The sequence below is a fragment of the Myotis brandtii genome, unplaced genomic scaffold, assembly GCF_000412655.1.
Source record: "Myotis brandtii unplaced genomic scaffold, ASM41265v1 scaffold133, whole genome shotgun sequence".
Taxonomy (NCBI): domain Eukaryota; kingdom Metazoa; phylum Chordata; class Mammalia; order Chiroptera; family Vespertilionidae; genus Myotis; species Myotis brandtii.
In genome coordinates, this window is record NW_005354718.1 from 2,088,467 (window position 1) to 2,106,604 (window position 18,138).

General features: G+C 37.6%; 1 protein-coding gene across 3 annotated transcripts in view; it reads right to left on the minus strand.

Annotated features, from left to right (window-relative positions):
* Nucleotides 1-18,138, minus strand: part of INO80 (INO80 complex subunit) — a 121,453-nt gene that overhangs the window by 92,185 nt on the left and 11,130 nt on the right. For all 3 annotated transcript variants that reach the window (XM_014534798.1, XM_014534797.1, XM_005860256.2), the window contains 9 exons: nucleotides 16,404-16,524; nucleotides 15,107-15,321; nucleotides 10,010-10,063; nucleotides 8,756-8,959; nucleotides 5,632-5,827; nucleotides 4,413-4,480; nucleotides 3,080-3,289; nucleotides 2,535-2,615; nucleotides 1,628-1,723 (listed from right to left, as the gene is read on the minus strand). In XM_014534798.1, the coding sequence (XP_014390284.1) occupies nucleotides 1,628-1,723; nucleotides 2,535-2,615; nucleotides 3,080-3,289; nucleotides 4,413-4,480; nucleotides 5,632-5,827; nucleotides 8,756-8,959; nucleotides 10,010-10,063; nucleotides 15,107-15,321; nucleotides 16,404-16,524 (1,245 nt within the window). The remainder of the gene's footprint in view (nucleotides 1-1,627; nucleotides 1,724-2,534; nucleotides 2,616-3,079; nucleotides 3,290-4,412; nucleotides 4,481-5,631; nucleotides 5,828-8,755; nucleotides 8,960-10,009; nucleotides 10,064-15,106; nucleotides 15,322-16,403; nucleotides 16,525-18,138) is intronic.

Consider the following 18,138-nt stretch of genomic DNA (forward strand, 5'->3'; position numbering starts at 1 on the left):
GAGGATGAGGCCCAGAAATCAGGATTTTAAAAAGATTCCCAGGTGATTCTAATGTGCAGCCAAGGTTGAGAACCACTGGTCTAGAGGGAAAGGGGAATGAAAAGGGAATTAAGGAGTCACTACTTAACTGGGAAGCGGTTTCTGTTTGGCACCATGAAGGAGATTCTGCAACCTGATATCAACCTGACCACTGCACCTTATTGTATATGTACTTAATGCTACTTCACTGTACACTTTAAATTGGTACATATTATGTTATGCGTACTTTATCACAATTTTTAAAAACTGGGAGAGCCCTGGCTGCTATGCACAGTGGTTAGAGCATTGGCTGTGCACCACAGGGTTTTGGTTCGATTCTACCCATCCTTCCTTGGGGCGTTTGTGGGAGGCACCAATTGATGTATGTGTCTTTGTTAAACTGTTTCCTTCTCTTTCTCTTTCTTTTTCTCTTTCTCTTTTTCTTCCTCTTCCTTTTTCTCTTTCTCTCTTCCTACCCTCCTCCACTCCCAGCCTTCTACTCTCTCTAAAAATCAATGGGGAAAAACATCCTTGAATGAGGATTAACAACAACAAAAAACAAAAATAAAAAATTGGGACAAACAAATGGAAATTGGGATTGGCCCAAAGGCCATATTTTACTGACCTGTAAATTATAGCATCAAAAGAAAGTTCAACATGCAAATGAAAGTTCAGTTCACGTATAGGTATAAAATCAAAGGAGAGGTAACAAAGACATAAATAGAACTTCATTGCCATCTATTGGTCAATGAAGGAAATACTGAAAACTTAATTTGATGGAAAATTTTATGATTTAATTTCTAACTTCCTGATTGTTCATCTTGTACTGAGCAACACCACCACCACCAACAAAGGCGGAAAAAAAGATGGGCCCTGGTTGGGTGGCCTGGATGGTTGGAGTGTCAACCCGTGCACCAAAACATTGTGGTTCGATTCTGGGTCAGGGCATATACCTGGGTTGCAGGTTTGAACCCCAGTCAGGGTGCATGAGAGAGGCAAGTGATCAATGTTTCTCTCTCACATTGATGTTTCTCTCTCACAATGTTTCTCTCTCTCAAATCAATAAACATATCCTTGAGTGAGACTTTTCTAAAAAGCAACACAAAAAAAGATGGGGAGCTCCATATCCCACATGACAAATAACTCTACAGAAAATATTCGTGCAAGGGGCTCGGCCTCCACCGCCATGGCGGCTTTGTCTGGAAGGATGTCCGGTCTAATTAGCATATTACACTTTTATTATTATAGATGGGGGAGGAATGATGACCATGCCATATATTACAGGATATGTGCCCTGATGATGATAAGCCAAAAATCTACATTAAACCAGCAAGGTAGATATTTTCTATTATGGTAGTTTGACCAAGAGCATTGATTCATGTGAACAATGTAGCAAATCACTCAAACTGGACTTTGGCTTTCTCATTTATGATGCACAAAGATTTACTGCTCCCACTGTAACATTTATATGAAATGTATGCAAGTTATTTTTGGGGACAAAAATGTAAGAAATTAAAAACTATTATGAGCACTTTAATAAGTGAGGCAGCAAGAGAGTCAGAAATTTTATTTTTAAAGAGCAATATAATTTTTTGTTGAATGATTTTACCTTGAATTTAGGAACAAATCTAGTAAACTCCTGATGCCAATTGTTAAGCGTAGAAGCAGGTGAAATTATTAAGAAAGGTCCCCAAATGTTCTCTCTCTGAAACAGAAAAACTGGGTTAGCAAACTGCAGGAAAACTGAAAATATTTAATTTAAAATTATAATTAACTACAAGAGCAGTTTAAGAATAGAAAGTACATTGTAACAAGAGAAATGGTGTTTATTCCAACATATTGGCACACTCAATAATATTCTATATTAATAATAACCCAGGAAGGAAGTTGCTCATACACACCTTGAGGAAAAAATAGCAAGCAATTACTGCCCTCTCCATCCACCTCTTATCGGTCCTAAGTTATATCATTCACAAAGCACTTAGAACATACTGACTTTATGTGTTGCTTTCCCCTGTACTAGATGATCATATAATTTTACTATTATCTAAAGCTTTTTCTTTTTTCAAAATGCTTTTACACATATTTTCTCATTTAATTTTTAAGAAGAAGTTTGCAGAAGTGGAAACAACCTTAAAGAGTTAAAGTGAAGTCAGGTCAAAGAGGTTGCATGAATTGTCTAAGTTTATACTGCCAGTAAGTGTACAGTTGAGATATGAACTCAGATCCTCTGATCTAACCTTACATTGTCTTTGCCACCACACTGGTGGTTCTCAACTGAGGGTGGAGGTGGTGGGAGAGGTTGCCAAACCATACATGCTCAAAAACTGTCCTAGTCTTCTTGGAAATCAAATGTTTCACTACATTATGTTACGCTGTAAAGGCTTTGAAGGCAAGGAGCAAATGCTACTGTCTTGGTATGCTACAAAGCCTAACATAGAGCTTGATAATGGCTGATTCTCAATAGAAAATGACCCTAGGATCTAGAGAGAGAAAAATAGAAAGCATCTACCCACCTCAGCCAGATGGGCAAGGAGGGCAATGCTCTGTACTGTTTTACCAAGGCCCATTTCATCTGCAAGAATGCCATTAATACCCTGGGGGAAAAAAACACACATGGTTAACACCTCTCACATTCCATCATACAGGGTTCAAAAAGAACTAACCAAAATGTTAAACTTGTTCAAACAAATGTGACTAGAGATTCCAAGCTTCAGCACTTTATCCACTGCTGTAATGATTCATTTGCCAACTCTACAGCTACAACTGTGAATCATGAAGCCAGTTTTTTACCTAATCTAATCCAGGCACAGAAGCAAGCAACCACTTATCAAGACCACCTAAGACAAACTACACATATAATACAAATATTCTCCAATAAAATCTCCAGGTTAAAAATATAGAGACATCGTTTTTACTCTTGCCAAAGGATAAAGCTTTTTAAAAGGAATGAAATCTAAAACATTATCTTGTGCTTATTTCACAATATATTGAACCAATGACTTTAGAAAAACAGGTAACAAGTGAAAGATAATGGGTACAGCATAATCCTAAAATTTACCTGTTCATAGAGATTTGCTAACCAATTCATGCCTTTCAGTTGATAACCTTTTAATTTGCCATTAAAAATTGTGGGCTGTGGAATATCCTCACCAGCCCGGATAGATGGATTTGCCAGGCTGTAACTCTCCCCAAACCCACTGCCAGACTTGTTTGCTGCCCGTAGGGCAGCTGCTCGACTTTCTTTTGCATCTTCATCAAAAGACCTTGTCTGGAAAATAAAAATTTATTAGAAGAAAAATGTAACATCTCTTTTGGGCTAATTGGAACAAAACAATTTAACAATTATATTAAAAATATGCTCTTAATGGACAGACACTAAGCCTTATATATGATGACTTGCTTCATCAAGAAATTTATTGAAGTTTTTATATATATTTATTTTTTAATTATACTTATTGATTTTAGAGAGAGAGGAAGGGCAAGAGAGAAAAAAAACGTTCATCTGTTGTTCCACGTATTTATACATTCTTTGGTTGCTTCTCTGTATGTGCCCTGGCCAGAGATTGAACACCCAAACGTGGCATAACAGAACTACACTTCAACCAACTGAGTTACCTGACCAGGGTCTAGAAATTTATTAAAGTTTTTTTAAAATATATTTTTATTGATTTTAGAGAGGAAGGGAGATATAGAAACATCAATGATGAGAATCATTCATCGGCTGCCTCCTGTACGCCCCTTACTGGGGATCAAGCCATGGGCCCTGGCTGGGAATTGAACCGTGACCTCCTGGTTCATAGGTAGGCACTCAACCACTGAACCACACCAGATGGTCTTATTAAAGTTTTGATATAAAATTTGGTTGGTTGGGATTGATGGAAAGAAGGTCGAGTTTGTGTCTGTCCTTGACTTGTACCCACCCTACTGAAGTTATATATAGGTTCCTAGGCAGTCTATTAAACTGTTTTCTTTACTTAATTCAATCTAACTGGAGTTTCTTCCTTACTTCATTAAAAAGCACTGTATCATGAATAAGCAAATTATTACTGAAGTGAATGAAGGTACTAACTTATCAGTTTTCTTAAGGCATAATATACCTCGCTTAACAAGCAAAAAATGTGGTCTTTTCTAATGCATTTCCTACTGTGTTTCCCATGATTTCTTGAGAGAACAAAAAATAGGCAAACTTCCTAACTTCAATCAACACACTCCTGAAGCTTAAACATATGAAGGTTCATTTTCCACCTTTCCTCAATCACCTACAGATACTCACATTTGCCAATGTTTTTCATAGAAAATACGATTAAGACTAAAAGAAGAACACCCAAGTAGAAGGTTGTAGGTTATTTCCAGGGCCCATTATAGTTTATCTTTTCATTTTTAAGACTCACCCGAGCTTGATGAATATGGTAAGCATTTTCAGCATTCTTCAGGGCCTGGGCTTTGAAATGGTTACTATCTGAAAAGGAAAACTTATAGATTATCTACCTCATTAATTGATCTCATTCAAAGATGCAATGTACATCAACATGTTTGGATCTGTGACTCCCCCGTTCTACTTATCCCTAGGTTCATAGAGGATGAGGGAGCATAAAGGCTCAAATTAAGTATTTGACAGAGGTAAGGAAGTTACAATGGAGGCAGAGGGCTGATATGGTGTCCCATAACCAAAGCCAGCACAAAAAAATCACCAGGAGCCCTGGCTGGGTGACTCATTTAGTTGGAGTGTTGTCCTGTACACAAAAAGGTTGTAGGTTCAATTCCCAGTCAGGGTACATACCTAGGTTGTGGGTTTGATCTCCAGTTGGGGTGTGTGCTGAAGACAACCGATTGATGATTTTCTCTCTCACATCGATGTTTCTCTCTTTTTCTCTCTCTCTCTCCCCCCCTCTTTCTCTCTAAAATCAGTAAATATATATCCTCAGGTGAGGATTTTTTTTTTAATTGCCAGGAGATTGAGCTCATCTCCTAATTCTGGGTTTCTTGCATGAAGCAATGTCAAAGCCAGTAAAATAAGACAACAAGGATTCAAAATTGTGATATATTTATGCCAGGTGAAATTATTCCAAAAGAATACAGACATGTGTAATCCCCAAGATACTCTGAAGCATCCCCATTTCTCTTTCACTCTTAGCTCAACATGATTTTGATCACTATTCTCTGTAAAATTCCTCTCAAACTCCATCCCTATGCCTCCCTACCTGTGTTCACAAAAATACTAAAACTGAACAGTCTCTTTCTCATGCCTGACTTGCATCACTAACAACCTTGTTATGTGAGAGATGATGTTCTCTTCTGAGACATGTTCACTGAATTCTTCCAATTTAATATCTTCTATTTCTACTAACGTATAAGAACATATAAAATATTCCCAAACTTATAAGATCATATAACCTGACCCTTCCCTTTTCAAATTCTTAAATAAAAATTTTATATTTTTATTTTATATAAACACTCACATTTTCCTACGCTGGTATAATAAATTCCCCTTTATTGATCAATATTACGTATCAGTTAAGACAAAACTTAGAAGAATTAATCATGTGTATAACCTTACATATGAAAAAATGGAGGGTATCGGCTTCCTATAACTTCTGATTTGGGACTCACCATAATCCTCCTGTGTGATGTTAACTACCACCCCTCCACCAATGTCAATTTGTCTCTGGGTAGAACTGTCTTCCAGTTTCCTTAGGATTTCTTCCTGGATCCCATCATGACCCATGTCTCGTTTGCGACTCATAAAATGGGCATATAACTCTGTCTGGGTGATTAGGAAGTTCAGTTTTCGCTGTTGCCTCTTGGCCTAAACAGGAAAAACATTGAAGTGAAAAGAGTCACACCATTAATCATAAACCAAGAGGTAGTCAACAAAATTCACCAAACTTATATAAAGTTTGCAATGTAATTCCTTTATAAATTCTTTATCATTAGAAAGGTGAAAACTGCTAATGAATAATTTTATAATAATCAAGTCCTGGTACTAAACACAAATAATAACCTTCATTTATAGTCTAATAGTAATCTATATTTTGCTCTCCTTTATAATATGAAATCTTTCTCCATTTGGCTTCTGTCTAAAATGTTTATTTCTGCCCTAGCCAGTTTGGCTCAGTGGACAGAGTGCCTGCCTGTGGATTGAAGGGTCCCGGGTTCAATCCCAGTCAAGGGCACATGCCTGGTTGCAGTCTCGATCTCCAGTAGGGGGCATGCAGGAGGCAGCCAATCAATGATTCTCTCTCATCGTTGATGTTTCTCTCTCTCCCTCTCCCTTCCTATCTGAAATCAATAAAAATATATTTAAAAATAAATAAACAAATAAATAAAATGTTTATTTCTGCCCAGCCAGTGTGGCTCAGTTGGTTGAGCATCGGCCCATGAACCAGGAGGTCACATGCCCAGGTTGTGGGCTCAATCCCCCGTGGGAGGCATGCAGAAGGCAGCCACTCGGTGTTTCTATCTCTCTCTCCCTCTCTCTTCCTCTCTTTGAAATCAATAAAAACATATTTAAAAATAAATACATACATAAAATAAAACGCTTATTTCTTTACTATATTACTTTTTTATAGTGGCACTGAGACAGCAACTGAATTCAAGCTACATATTTTATTTCATAACCTGGGTGGTAAAGACATTTGTATAGCTTCATTATATTAAAAAATGTAAACATGTCAGAAACTCTTCTTTATCTATCACCAAAAGGCAAATTCTAGGAGCTATAAATTATTCTTGAAGTCAATGCAGAAAGTATCTGAGAAAAATAAGCCAATCAAAGGAAGAAAATGCTCCCCAAACAACATATAGTTTACGTGTGATGATAGTTACAAAATATGGTTATAAACCAAAATATGGTTATAAACCAAATACATGCTCACAAACATATACTTTTTTAAAAATGTAAAATGCTAATTCAAAGTGCCTCTGAAATAACCTGGTAAGGAAAATAATCATTGTGTCAATAAATAAAGTCATTCATCAAAATAAACAGTAAAATGAGCAAACAAATACCATAATGATCAAATAATATGAAATATAGCACACACAATAAATACAAAATTAAAGTCATTTTTCATTAACTATTTTATAATAAAATTCCTACGAATTGTATGTGACTTATCCTTAGATCTACTTTCCCCAAAGAAAAACAACAATAATATAAGGAATAAGGCCAAGAAAGACCCAAGTCCCAAAGTAAGCCACATAAAACTATTCTTTCTTTAAGGGTTTTATAGCATTTGAGCCAGATTCAAATTAGAAGAAAATCTGAGAGTTTGAGAAAACACTGAGCTTATTTTTCATAACAGATACAAATGCTCATGATCCAAAGCTAAAGTATAGTCAAGAAAACCTTTCTAAAACTAAAACAAAAAAGAGTAATGTCCAGGCCCTAACTGGTTTTGCTCAGTGGATAGAGCGTCAGCCTGTGAACTGAAGGATCCCAGGTTCGATTCTGGTCAAGGGCACATGCCAGGGTTGGAGGCTCGATCCCCAATGTGGGGTGTGCAGGAGGCAGCCGATCAATAATTCTCTCTCATCATTGATGTTTCTATCTCTTCTCCCTTCCTCTCTCTGAAATCAATAAAAAATATTTTTTAAAGAAAGAGTAATGTCACCTTAAAGAAGGCAACTACTGTTTAAATAAACAATGTAAATAAAAGAAACAATAAATATCCATCAAAAATAGTTTTATTTCAAAAGTTAAAAAAAAGACATACAAGTCAACATAACTGTAAATGAAACTGTCATCAGTTAGCTATCAACATAATTATAATTGGGACAATGTCTCACAAACCTAGATCATAATAAGCCAAGTCGCTTATAAACTTTAAGATCTGTGACTAACTTTTAAATGCCTCTAAACTCAGTAAGTATTTCCAATAGCATCAAATGTTTACTAATTCAATACTGTATGTTCATCTTGCAAGCAAAGATAAAAGTTACCCAGGGGACTTAAATGAACTGGGCAAAATCCATATTCGTTCTCAAAGGCATGATAAAGGAGGGAAGATCAAAATTTTAGGACAGGTTCCACAGCTCTGCTTGGCAAGAATACTACCTATACTGAAAGAAAACATCCAATCCTTTGAATCCCTTCTTTCTCAGACCTCAACTTTCCTTCCGTTCATCCCAAATGGTTTCCCAAAGGGAACACAGTAACTTTGTCCTCTTATTCTCCCCTCTTGCTTCCCTAAAAAATATACTCAACCTACATCAGACTTAGCAGGAGTACTAGCTGCAGTTTAAAACAGCAAAGTAGGTTAGGGGGTGGGTCTCAGAAAACTGGGCTAGTTGTCCATTCTCCCTATCTGGCCCTAAATTTGGCAAACAGCCCTGATCTTCTAACAAATCAAAACTGCAGCCAGCACCTGGAACCAAGCCAAGATAAGCTGTAAGCTAATTCCTTTTACTTTCGTTCATTTTTCTTCTCTCTCTCTCTCTCTCTCTCTCTCTCTCTCTCTCTCTCTCTCTTTCTGGTCCTCGAGAAATATACGAAGAAATAGGCTGCAAAGAATAGAAGAAATTGGCATAAAGGAGAGGTGAAGGCCAGGGAGAGGGCCTTATTGAAAGAATAAGAATATAATTAGTTTTCTGGACTAAAATCACCATCCTCAAAACATCCTTAAAACATTTTTACACAACTTCATTGATTAGATTTATAAATTCTGAAGTGCAAACAATCTCTTACTATGGCTGCAGCAATTAGGATTTTCAAAATATTATGCTACTGTCCTACCTCCCGCATTTCCTCATCCAACTTCCGTTGCTCCAAGGCTTCCTTTTCAGCCCGCTTGCGGTGTTCCTTCTCCACCTTCTCGTACTTCTTCCAGTACAGAAGCATCTCCTTGGTAAGGCGGCGGGCACGAGGCAAGGTCTCCTTACAGTTCTTCTGGGCCTGCAAGGCGGCTCGACGTACCTCCTTCATGCACTGGTGGGCAAGCTGCAAATAACAGCATTATCACAATGGCGGACCCAACACCAACGCCAGTGCTCCCTGGGCTCCAAACCACAGCATTCCTCATTCCATTCAGTGCACACAGTCCTCCTACGGCAGCGGTTCTCAACCTGTGGATCGCGACCCCTATGGGGGTTGAATGACCCTTTCACAGGGGTCGCCTAAATACATCCTGGCATATCAGATATTTACATTACGATTCATAACAGTGGCAAAATTACAGTTATGAAGTAGCAACAAAAATAATTTTATGGTTGGGGGTCACCACAACATGAGGAACTGTATTAAAGGGTCGTGGCATTAGGAAGGTTGAGAACCACTATCCTACGGCCACATTTCTTTCTCCCCCAAACTGATTAACATCCCTGTACTGTACTATGATCCAGTTTTAGACCTTGAGGTAGTATCAGGGATGAGAAATCTGTAGATAAAATGCCTTAGAAAATTAAAAAGAAAAGTATAATGATCTGAGATGTGCTAGGAAGTTACAAAGTGTTATCACACATAATAATAAAACCTATCAATGCTTATTAAATGCTAAGCACCAATCTAAGTTTAATATACATTAAGCTAACTTATTCTTCACAAAACCCCTATGAAGTTGGTATTATCATCATCCTCATTTCATAGATGAGGAAACAGGATGAGTGATTAACTAGCTCAGGAAAATACAACGAGGAACATTACCTCACCTAATCCTCACAACTCTCAAGGGAAGCTGGGTTACTCCCCTTGAAGGGAAGGTATTAATATAATCATTTCTTAGATGAAGAGACAGAATGCAAGAAGATTCTGTGGTCTGCCCAAGAAATTAAGAATAGGCTAAGATCTTACCAAAAAAGGTTCAAATACCAGAAATGTGAGGAAGAACAATGTTATTTATAAAATTGATTGAGAACATTTAGAAACTCTCTTAGGTACTATCAGATTCATTATCAATAGGTCACAAGAGACAAGAACAGCAATTATGTATCCAAAGAACAAGAGCACATTCCAGCAAAACATAAAATGGAAAATAGAAAGCTACAATTTTACCTTTCGGCTATTGGTGAGAAACAGGTTACGAGCTGAAGCTTTCTGCTTGTTGGCCTAAAATATTTAAAAAACAATTATTTCATTTAGGATTCCTTTTTGAGAAGATATTATGTACTGACATTGTCTTTTATTCAACTTGAGGATTAAAAATAAAGCATCATCCTGGCCGGTTTGGCTTAGTGGTTGCAGCTGTTCTCAACCTGTGGGTCGAGACCATCGGAAAACACATATAGCATATCAGATATTTACATTACAATTCATAACAGTAGTAAAATTACAGTTATGAAGTAGCAACAAAAATAATTTTATGGTTGGGGGTCACCACAACATGAGGAACTGTATTAAAGGGTCGCGGCATTAGGAAGGTTGAGAACCACTGGGTTAGAGTGTCAGACTGAATGGTCACGGGTTCAATTCTGGTGAAGGGCATGTACCTCAGTTGCAGTTCAATCTGTGGCCCCAGTAGGGGTGCGTGCAGGAGGTAACCAAAAAGAAAAGCATCAAGTGAAGCATATTCAAATACATTACTGACTCAAGAACCACATATAAACCTACTAAATTAGCATTAAAAATAATAAGCTAGTGCTATCACTGCCTTAGAGTCTTCTGTACACTTTTGGAAAGAATTTAAGTTATACTGAAGGCTGGAAGTGGACTAGGAAAATGTAACACCATATCCTAACTCTAATATCACCCTTATTTAAAAAAACACTGCGTTCCTAGGCTGATCTGCAAAGAAGCTGAGATACCATGGCACTCAGGTACAGAAATTGTTAGAAGAAAGCTAAACTACCCCCCAGTTTGTGATTCTAGCTCCACCTCCAGCCAGGGCAAACCTGCTGCCACTATTACTCAGTTTCTGCCACCACTTAAACATCATTTTCTACAACAACAAAAATCCTGAGGCAGACCTAACAGATGATGACTCAGCAACCTCGAGCTGCTTATTATGTCTTCCACTTCAGTTTAAAGAAACCGAATTTCCCATGATGGCTCATTTGTCATTGGAGAAGATACAGAAGAGGCAGAGGTGTGTGGTTCTCTGACTATTAAAAAGCTCTCCCTGATTCTGAAGAAACAATGGATTGAAAATTATAGAGGGGCCCTAGCTGGTTTGGCTCAGTGGATAGAGAGTTGGCCTGTGGACAGAAGGGTCCTGGGTTTGATTGCGGGTCAAGGGCATGATTCCGGTCAAGGGCACATACCTCAGTTGCAGGGTCCTCCTGGACCTGAGCCCTGGTCGGGGCACATGCAGGAGACAACCAATCAATGTGTTTCTCTCACATTGATATTTCTGTCTTTCCCTCTCTCTTCCACTCTCTCTAAAAAAATCAATGGAAAAATACCCTCGGGTGAGGATTAGCAACAACAAAAACAAAGTTACAGAGGGCATGAAAGCTGTTTCTATAATATACCCAACTCAGACTGTCTGCTTAAGGAGTTTTTAAGGCATTTTACCAAAATTTCCTCTTACTGATTCTTCTTTTCTTTTCTTTTGTTAATCCTCACCCAAGGATATTTTTCCATTAATTTTTTTAGAGAGAGTGGAAGGGAGGGGGAGAGAGAGAGAAACATCAATGTGTCTGAGAGAGATACATTGATCGCATGTGCCCCGACCAGAGCCAGGGATCGAGCTTGCAACTAAGGTACTTGGTCCTTGACTGGAATCGAACCTGGGATCCTTCAGTCTGCAGGTGGATGCTCTATCCACTGAGCCAAACCAGCTAGGACTCTCCTACTAATTCTTCAGCAGTTTTTAAAGACAAGAATCTCAAATATTTCCACTGAATTCCTTATCATAGGAAAGACATCACCTGAAGCCTCATCACCAGAACCTAAAGCATGTTTCCTCATAACTTTTCCCATCAAGAATGCTCATACGTAAACTCTCTCTGTGGATATACTTATAAATTTCTAGACAGAAAAACCATACCAAGGGATCAAAGCTAATAACACCAATATTGATTCAGGTGTATCATGTGCCTCCTGATGTGATATACAAAGGACACATTTCTTCCCTAGTAATCCTGCCAAAAATGTAAAACCCAAACCTAATCATGAGGTAACATCATACGAACCCAAATTCAGAAACATTCTACAAAATACCTGGCCTATACTCTTCAGAATAATAATGTCATGAAAGATGAAGGCTGCAAAATTGTTTCAGATTCAAGGACATGAGAGACATGAAAACTAAATGCAACATGTAGTTCTAGATTGGATCCTGGATTGAATCAGTAAAGAAAAAAAAGCATGTAGAGGACATTATTGAGACAACTGATAAAATTTGAATTATGGTCTGTGGATCAGATCATTTTTATAATGGCACTGTGGTTATATATGACAAGATGTCCTTTTTCTTAGGAATTTCACACTGAATTATTAGGAGTAAGTTTAGCACAAAGTCTCAAACCTTTAAAATGGCTAAAAGTATACATTTAGGTAAAAAAGCAAATGAGACAAACAATTGCTAAATATGAGTAAAAGATACTTGGCAGTTTCTTGCATTATTCTTGCCATATATTTTTAAAAACTGTTTTGAACGAATTTTAGACACAGAAAATTTGCAAAAAATAACATAGTTCCCTTACATACCTCCCCCTGCTTTTCCTAATTTTAGCATCTTATATAACCATAGTATAATTAATAAGAAAATAATTTAACACTGGTAAAATATTAACTAAACCATAGGTCTTATTTGAATGTCAATTATTTCCTCACTAATATTCTTTTACTGTTACAGAATCCTAAATAGGATCCTACATTGCATTTAGTTGCTTTTCCCCTTAGTCTCTTCCTGTATGTAACATTTCTTATATCTATCTTTCTCTTTCACTTGACACTTCTGAAAAACACCAATCAGTTATTCTTTTAAACATGCCAAAATTTGTGGTTTTCTCATGGTTGAAATGACATGCATTTTGACAGAATTCCATAGAAATGATGTGTTATTCTCAGTGCATCACATCAAGGAGTTCACGATGTCGAAATTTATATTAGTAGTGATGTTTACTTGTATCATTCTGCTGGTTAAGTGCATTCTGCTAGTTTTCACCACTATAGTTACTATCTTTCACTTTGTACTAAAATACGTATGCCGAGGCAGGTGCTTTGAATCTATGCAAGTTGTTTCTCCTCTAACTTTTGCCCTCTAAATTTTTTTAAGATATATTTTTATTGATTTCAAAGAAAGAAAGGGAGAGGGAGAGATAGAAACAATAATGATGAAAGAGAATCATTGATCAGCTGCCTCCTGCATGCCCCCTACTGGGGACCTAGCCCGCAACCTGGGCATGTGCCCTGGCCGGGAATGGAGCTGTGACTTCCTGGTTCATAGGTCAACACTCACCACTGAGTGACACTGGCCAGGCTGCCCTCTAATTTTAGCATTCATCAATGGTTCCAATCTGCAACAATTATTACTGTAGTGTTTGTGTAATGGTTCTCTATTTCCTTCCTTCTATACTTATTTGTTGAAATTCTATTGTAAGGAAGAGTTGTTCCTTCTTCCTTACCTTTTTGCTTATTCATTTTTTTACAACAGTATGAATTCATAAATATTTCTTTATTCTAGGAGTTAAAATTCAGAATTATTACTATATATTTTGTTGTTCAAATTACTCTAACAATGGCCACCTCCTTCAGGTTGGTTGCTATGTTCTTCTGACAAGCTCCCCCCCACCCCCGCCCTGCTCCTCCATCTTTTTTCAATTACTTCCCTATTTTCTGATACCAAAAGATGTTTAAGGCTCACCTTTTTAATTTGTATTACTCCAATTATGAGAGACTTATTGAACATTTTTACTATGTTTGAGGGCCATTTTTTAAAAATGTTTTTACTGATTTTCAGAGAGAGGAAAGAAGAGAGAGGGAGGAAGAAAGAAAAAGAGAGAGAGAGAGAGAAAGAGAGAAACATTAATTAGTTGCTTCCCATATGCACTCCTACTGGGAATTGAGCCTGCAACCTGGGCATGTACCCTGACCAGGAATCAAACCCATGACCTTGTTGTGTAGGACGACACTCAACCAACTAAGCCACAGCAGGCAGGGTGAGGCTATTTCTATATCTTTCTTTGTGAATTGTCTATTCATGTCATTTTCCCATTTGTTTAATCAATTTATGGCATTTTGTCCCTCAAATTTTAATAGCTATTCATTGTTAGCAATAATTGCCCTTTGACCATGGTATACAATGTAAATAATCTCTACCAGTTTTCCCATTGTCTTTTGTCATGCAAAAACTTATTCTATGTAGTCAAATTTACCAATATTTTCTTTTATTGCTTCTGAATACTGAGTCACAATTAGAAACTCTTTTCCTACACAAAGGTTAAATAGGAATGCAATCATTTTCTTCTAGTATTTGGATGGTTTCATTGTATTAATTGAGATCCCTAATCCATTTGGAGTACATGTGTTGAGACACAGATCTAATTTTATTTTTTTCCAAGTGGCTACCCGATTGTCCCAGCACCACTTATTTTTTTTCTTTTTTATTTAGTCTATTGGGGTGATATTTGTTAGCAAAATTATACAAGTTTCAGGTGCACAATTCTATAATAATCATCTGTACACTATAGTGTGTGTTCTCCACCCCAAGTCAAGTCTCCTTCTATCACCATCTATCCCCCCTATATACTTTCCTCCACTTCCCCCATCCACCTTCTACAGCACCACTTATTAAAAGACTAAAAAGAATGCTTATACATGTTTCTCTTGAATCATTCACATTTTCTTTTAATGCCTGTATTATTCAGTAACAGCCAAATGTTTATAAATTCTCTAACAAACATCTCCACCATTTTAATTTCCTCTATTATCACCTATCTACTTGCTGTCAATCTCTATTGCTATATGTAATAAAACTAATGTGTCTTCCTCAAGGCCAAGGAGCATCACACAATTGTTTGTCTTGTGAATTCTGATCAAATTCTAGAAAAACAGTTAACTGAAGAGAGTACTACTCAGCATTCTTTCAATTTCAACAAATTAGTTTCCTTTCTGAAGTGTGAAGGTATCTAGCTCTCACAGCTCCTCTTTAAAGAGCAGGCAGAACAAATATCCTCGCCACCGCCTGCACTGGAGGCACTCACTTACCTTTGGTAGTTCCTTTTTCACAATGCTGAGCCATACTTTCCTGCGACGAGCATTAAGCTGTTCAATGGATAAGTGCTTCTTCTTGATGCCAGGAGGAGGTGCATCATGAGAGAACTTGGCAAAGACTTTGGTCTGGTGGTGGTGGCGACGAGGGGATTCTTCAGAGGAAAGTTCTTCATCCCTTCGCCTTTTTTTCTTTACTTTTTTTAACTTGGCTACAAAAGAAGCAGTCTTTCAGAGGTTGCATTTCTTCCCTTCCCCAGGAGACAGCAACAAAACAACCTCATCACTTTAAGAAAATTCAAGGTTCTTTCCTCATTCTACCGGAAGCTGGCAATGTTTATCTGTATATCTATTCAGGCCATGAATATTCCAAGAGGAAGATCTCACTACCTTGGAAAAGAACACTGGATACTCCCTTTGTTTACATGAAAGAGAAACACAAAATAAAACATAAAAACTGACTTTCTTTTGAACCCAACAACAGGAAAGAAAGTTTATGAAGTATCATGGGCTCAGGTAATGGTCAAAAGGAAGAAAACATTTCTACTTGGTAGCAATGTAAGGTAGCTAAAGAGAAATAATAGAGAAAGAAAAAATGCATTAACTGATGTGATGCTAAGACTTGTGAAGACAAAATTATACAAGGAACAGAAACCTAATTAGAGGGGGAGGGTGTGAAGAATGAGAAAACAGAGATAAACAAGGAGGATGTGGGAGAAAGAAGGGAAAAAGGCTGAAAAGAATCTTTCTGAGTGGAGTTCATACCTTCAAGAGGAATAAAATCTGTCTGTACAGATAATTTAACATCCCCTTCCTATTTCCTTCCTGATTTCCAGCTGCTGAGAGCTCAGTAAGATAGGAAAGAACATTTCCTGACAAACATGCAAAAATACTACATAAGATCATCAGGAGGTAATCTGTTTTAAATAACTACATATAGCAACAATTACAACTTATTCCAAAGACTTCAGGTTACTTTTCATATTAACTAACTTTTTCCACTCCCAGAGCATTTTCAACATTTGGAGAATGTATAAAAGAAAAAAGGAATAAACTAATTGGAATAAACTAGGAATCCATAGTTCTTATGTCTTCATTATTCTAGAAAAGATCATAAATCAAATACAAAATAAAGTCAATAGTACTTACAACTAATTAGACAGGGGAAACTAGTGTATTTCAGATAAAGCAAATTTCTACACAGATTATGTTCAAAGTCCAAATGCATCAGGAAGCCATACAAAATCCTGAAACAAAGAATGAGTAAATGTGGAAGGCAGGCCAATATGCTCACCTTTAAGTTTCTTTTCCTCCTTAAATTTCTTTTTTTTGGGTCCAAGTAGGTGACGTTGTTGCTCATAGAAAGGGTCATATGTGGAGAGCAGGCCTGCGCTGTAGTACTGGTATTGCTGCAACTGAAGCAAAGACAGTGATCCTTAGAAAGGCCTACCTATGTCTTACAGCACAGTCTTCAAATCACCTCTACTACAGAAAGCTGAGCCTGAGAAAACCCTACCTCCTAAATACAGTATTCTTCCCACAAAGAGACCAATAAAGATTTAGTACATCAAAGTGAATTATTTTCTAAACTTCAAATCAAAATAGATTCATTGGCAAGGACATGCAAGTTGCTGGAAATAACTTCAGAGACGAAACTCTTCATGCTTCTGAGTCTCCACCAGAATATTTACTTAGTTCTGACACATACAAGGTAGATCAAAAGTAGGTTTACATTTGTTCATATGAATAACGCAATTATCTACGCTAATAAAAGAGAAACATGCAAATTGGTATCGCTCTGCTACGCCCACCAGCCAATCAGAATGAGTATGAAAATTAACCCAACAAAGATGGCGGTTAATTTGCATATGCAGGCGTGGAGCGAAGACTGAAGGCTCCACCTGAATGAAGACTGAAGATGACTGAAGACTGAAGAGGCTTGCCTTCTCTGCTGCGGTCGGAGCGGAGAAGCCTCCAGGCTTGGCTTCTCCACTGCACCCGGAGCGAAGGCCTGGGTTCCGGGTGCCGGAGGAAAATCACTGCCGGCAGCCAGGGGAAGGAAGGCCTATTGCACGAATCTCTTCATGCAACAGGCCTCTAGTCTATATATAAAAGCCTAAGCAACCATTCGACCATCTGACCAATAGCTATGACATGTAATGACCACCAGAGGGCAGATGCCACGACCAGTAGCTATGATGCGCATTGACCACCAGGGGGCAGACGCTCAATGCGGGAGCTGTCGAGCTGCCCCGGTTCTGGTGTGTCACCCCAGAACCACCCTCTTGCAATCCGAGACCCTTCAGGGGATATCAAAGAGTCGATTTCAGCCCGATCCCCACAGGTCAGGCAGAGGGACCCCACCGGTGCACGAATAATACAATAAATAATAATACAAGAATAAACTGTGCTTTGCCTATATATAACTGTAAACCTACTATTGCTCTACCTTGTATTTGAGGCAAGTAATTCTTTGCAGAAAGATCTCCTCTTGGAATTCATCAACAAGATATAAACCATATTTCTACTACGAATAGATCCTCAGATTTTCCAAGGTTTCTGATGCCCTCTCTTCTAGCTTTCAGTCTTATATTTGGTCCAAACAGTCACCAGCCATCCCAATTCTTCATTGTTTCAAGTCTTTTCTATCTTCATCTACCACTAAGGGAGTCTGACAATATTAGGAATAGTGCCTATACTGCCAGAATTATAACATAGGAATAATTCCTTTTGCTTTCCAGGGAGTAGTTAATACTTTCAAACATTTCATTTAAATTGACCCCCAAAGCTCACATTAATTCCATCACAATTATTACTAATGGATAAATATGAATATAAATTAAAATTAGGTAGTCCAATGTCAAATCTCTTTTCCTGGATTATGGCCAAATGAGTTTTCCAAGAAATGAAACTAGAATAGAAGAGAACTATTACAAGGTCACCTGTCAAAGGTCAAAATTAAATGAGCAATCAAGCTGTATACTTAAAACCAGTGAACTTTTCCATATGAATGTTTTCAATTCAAAAAA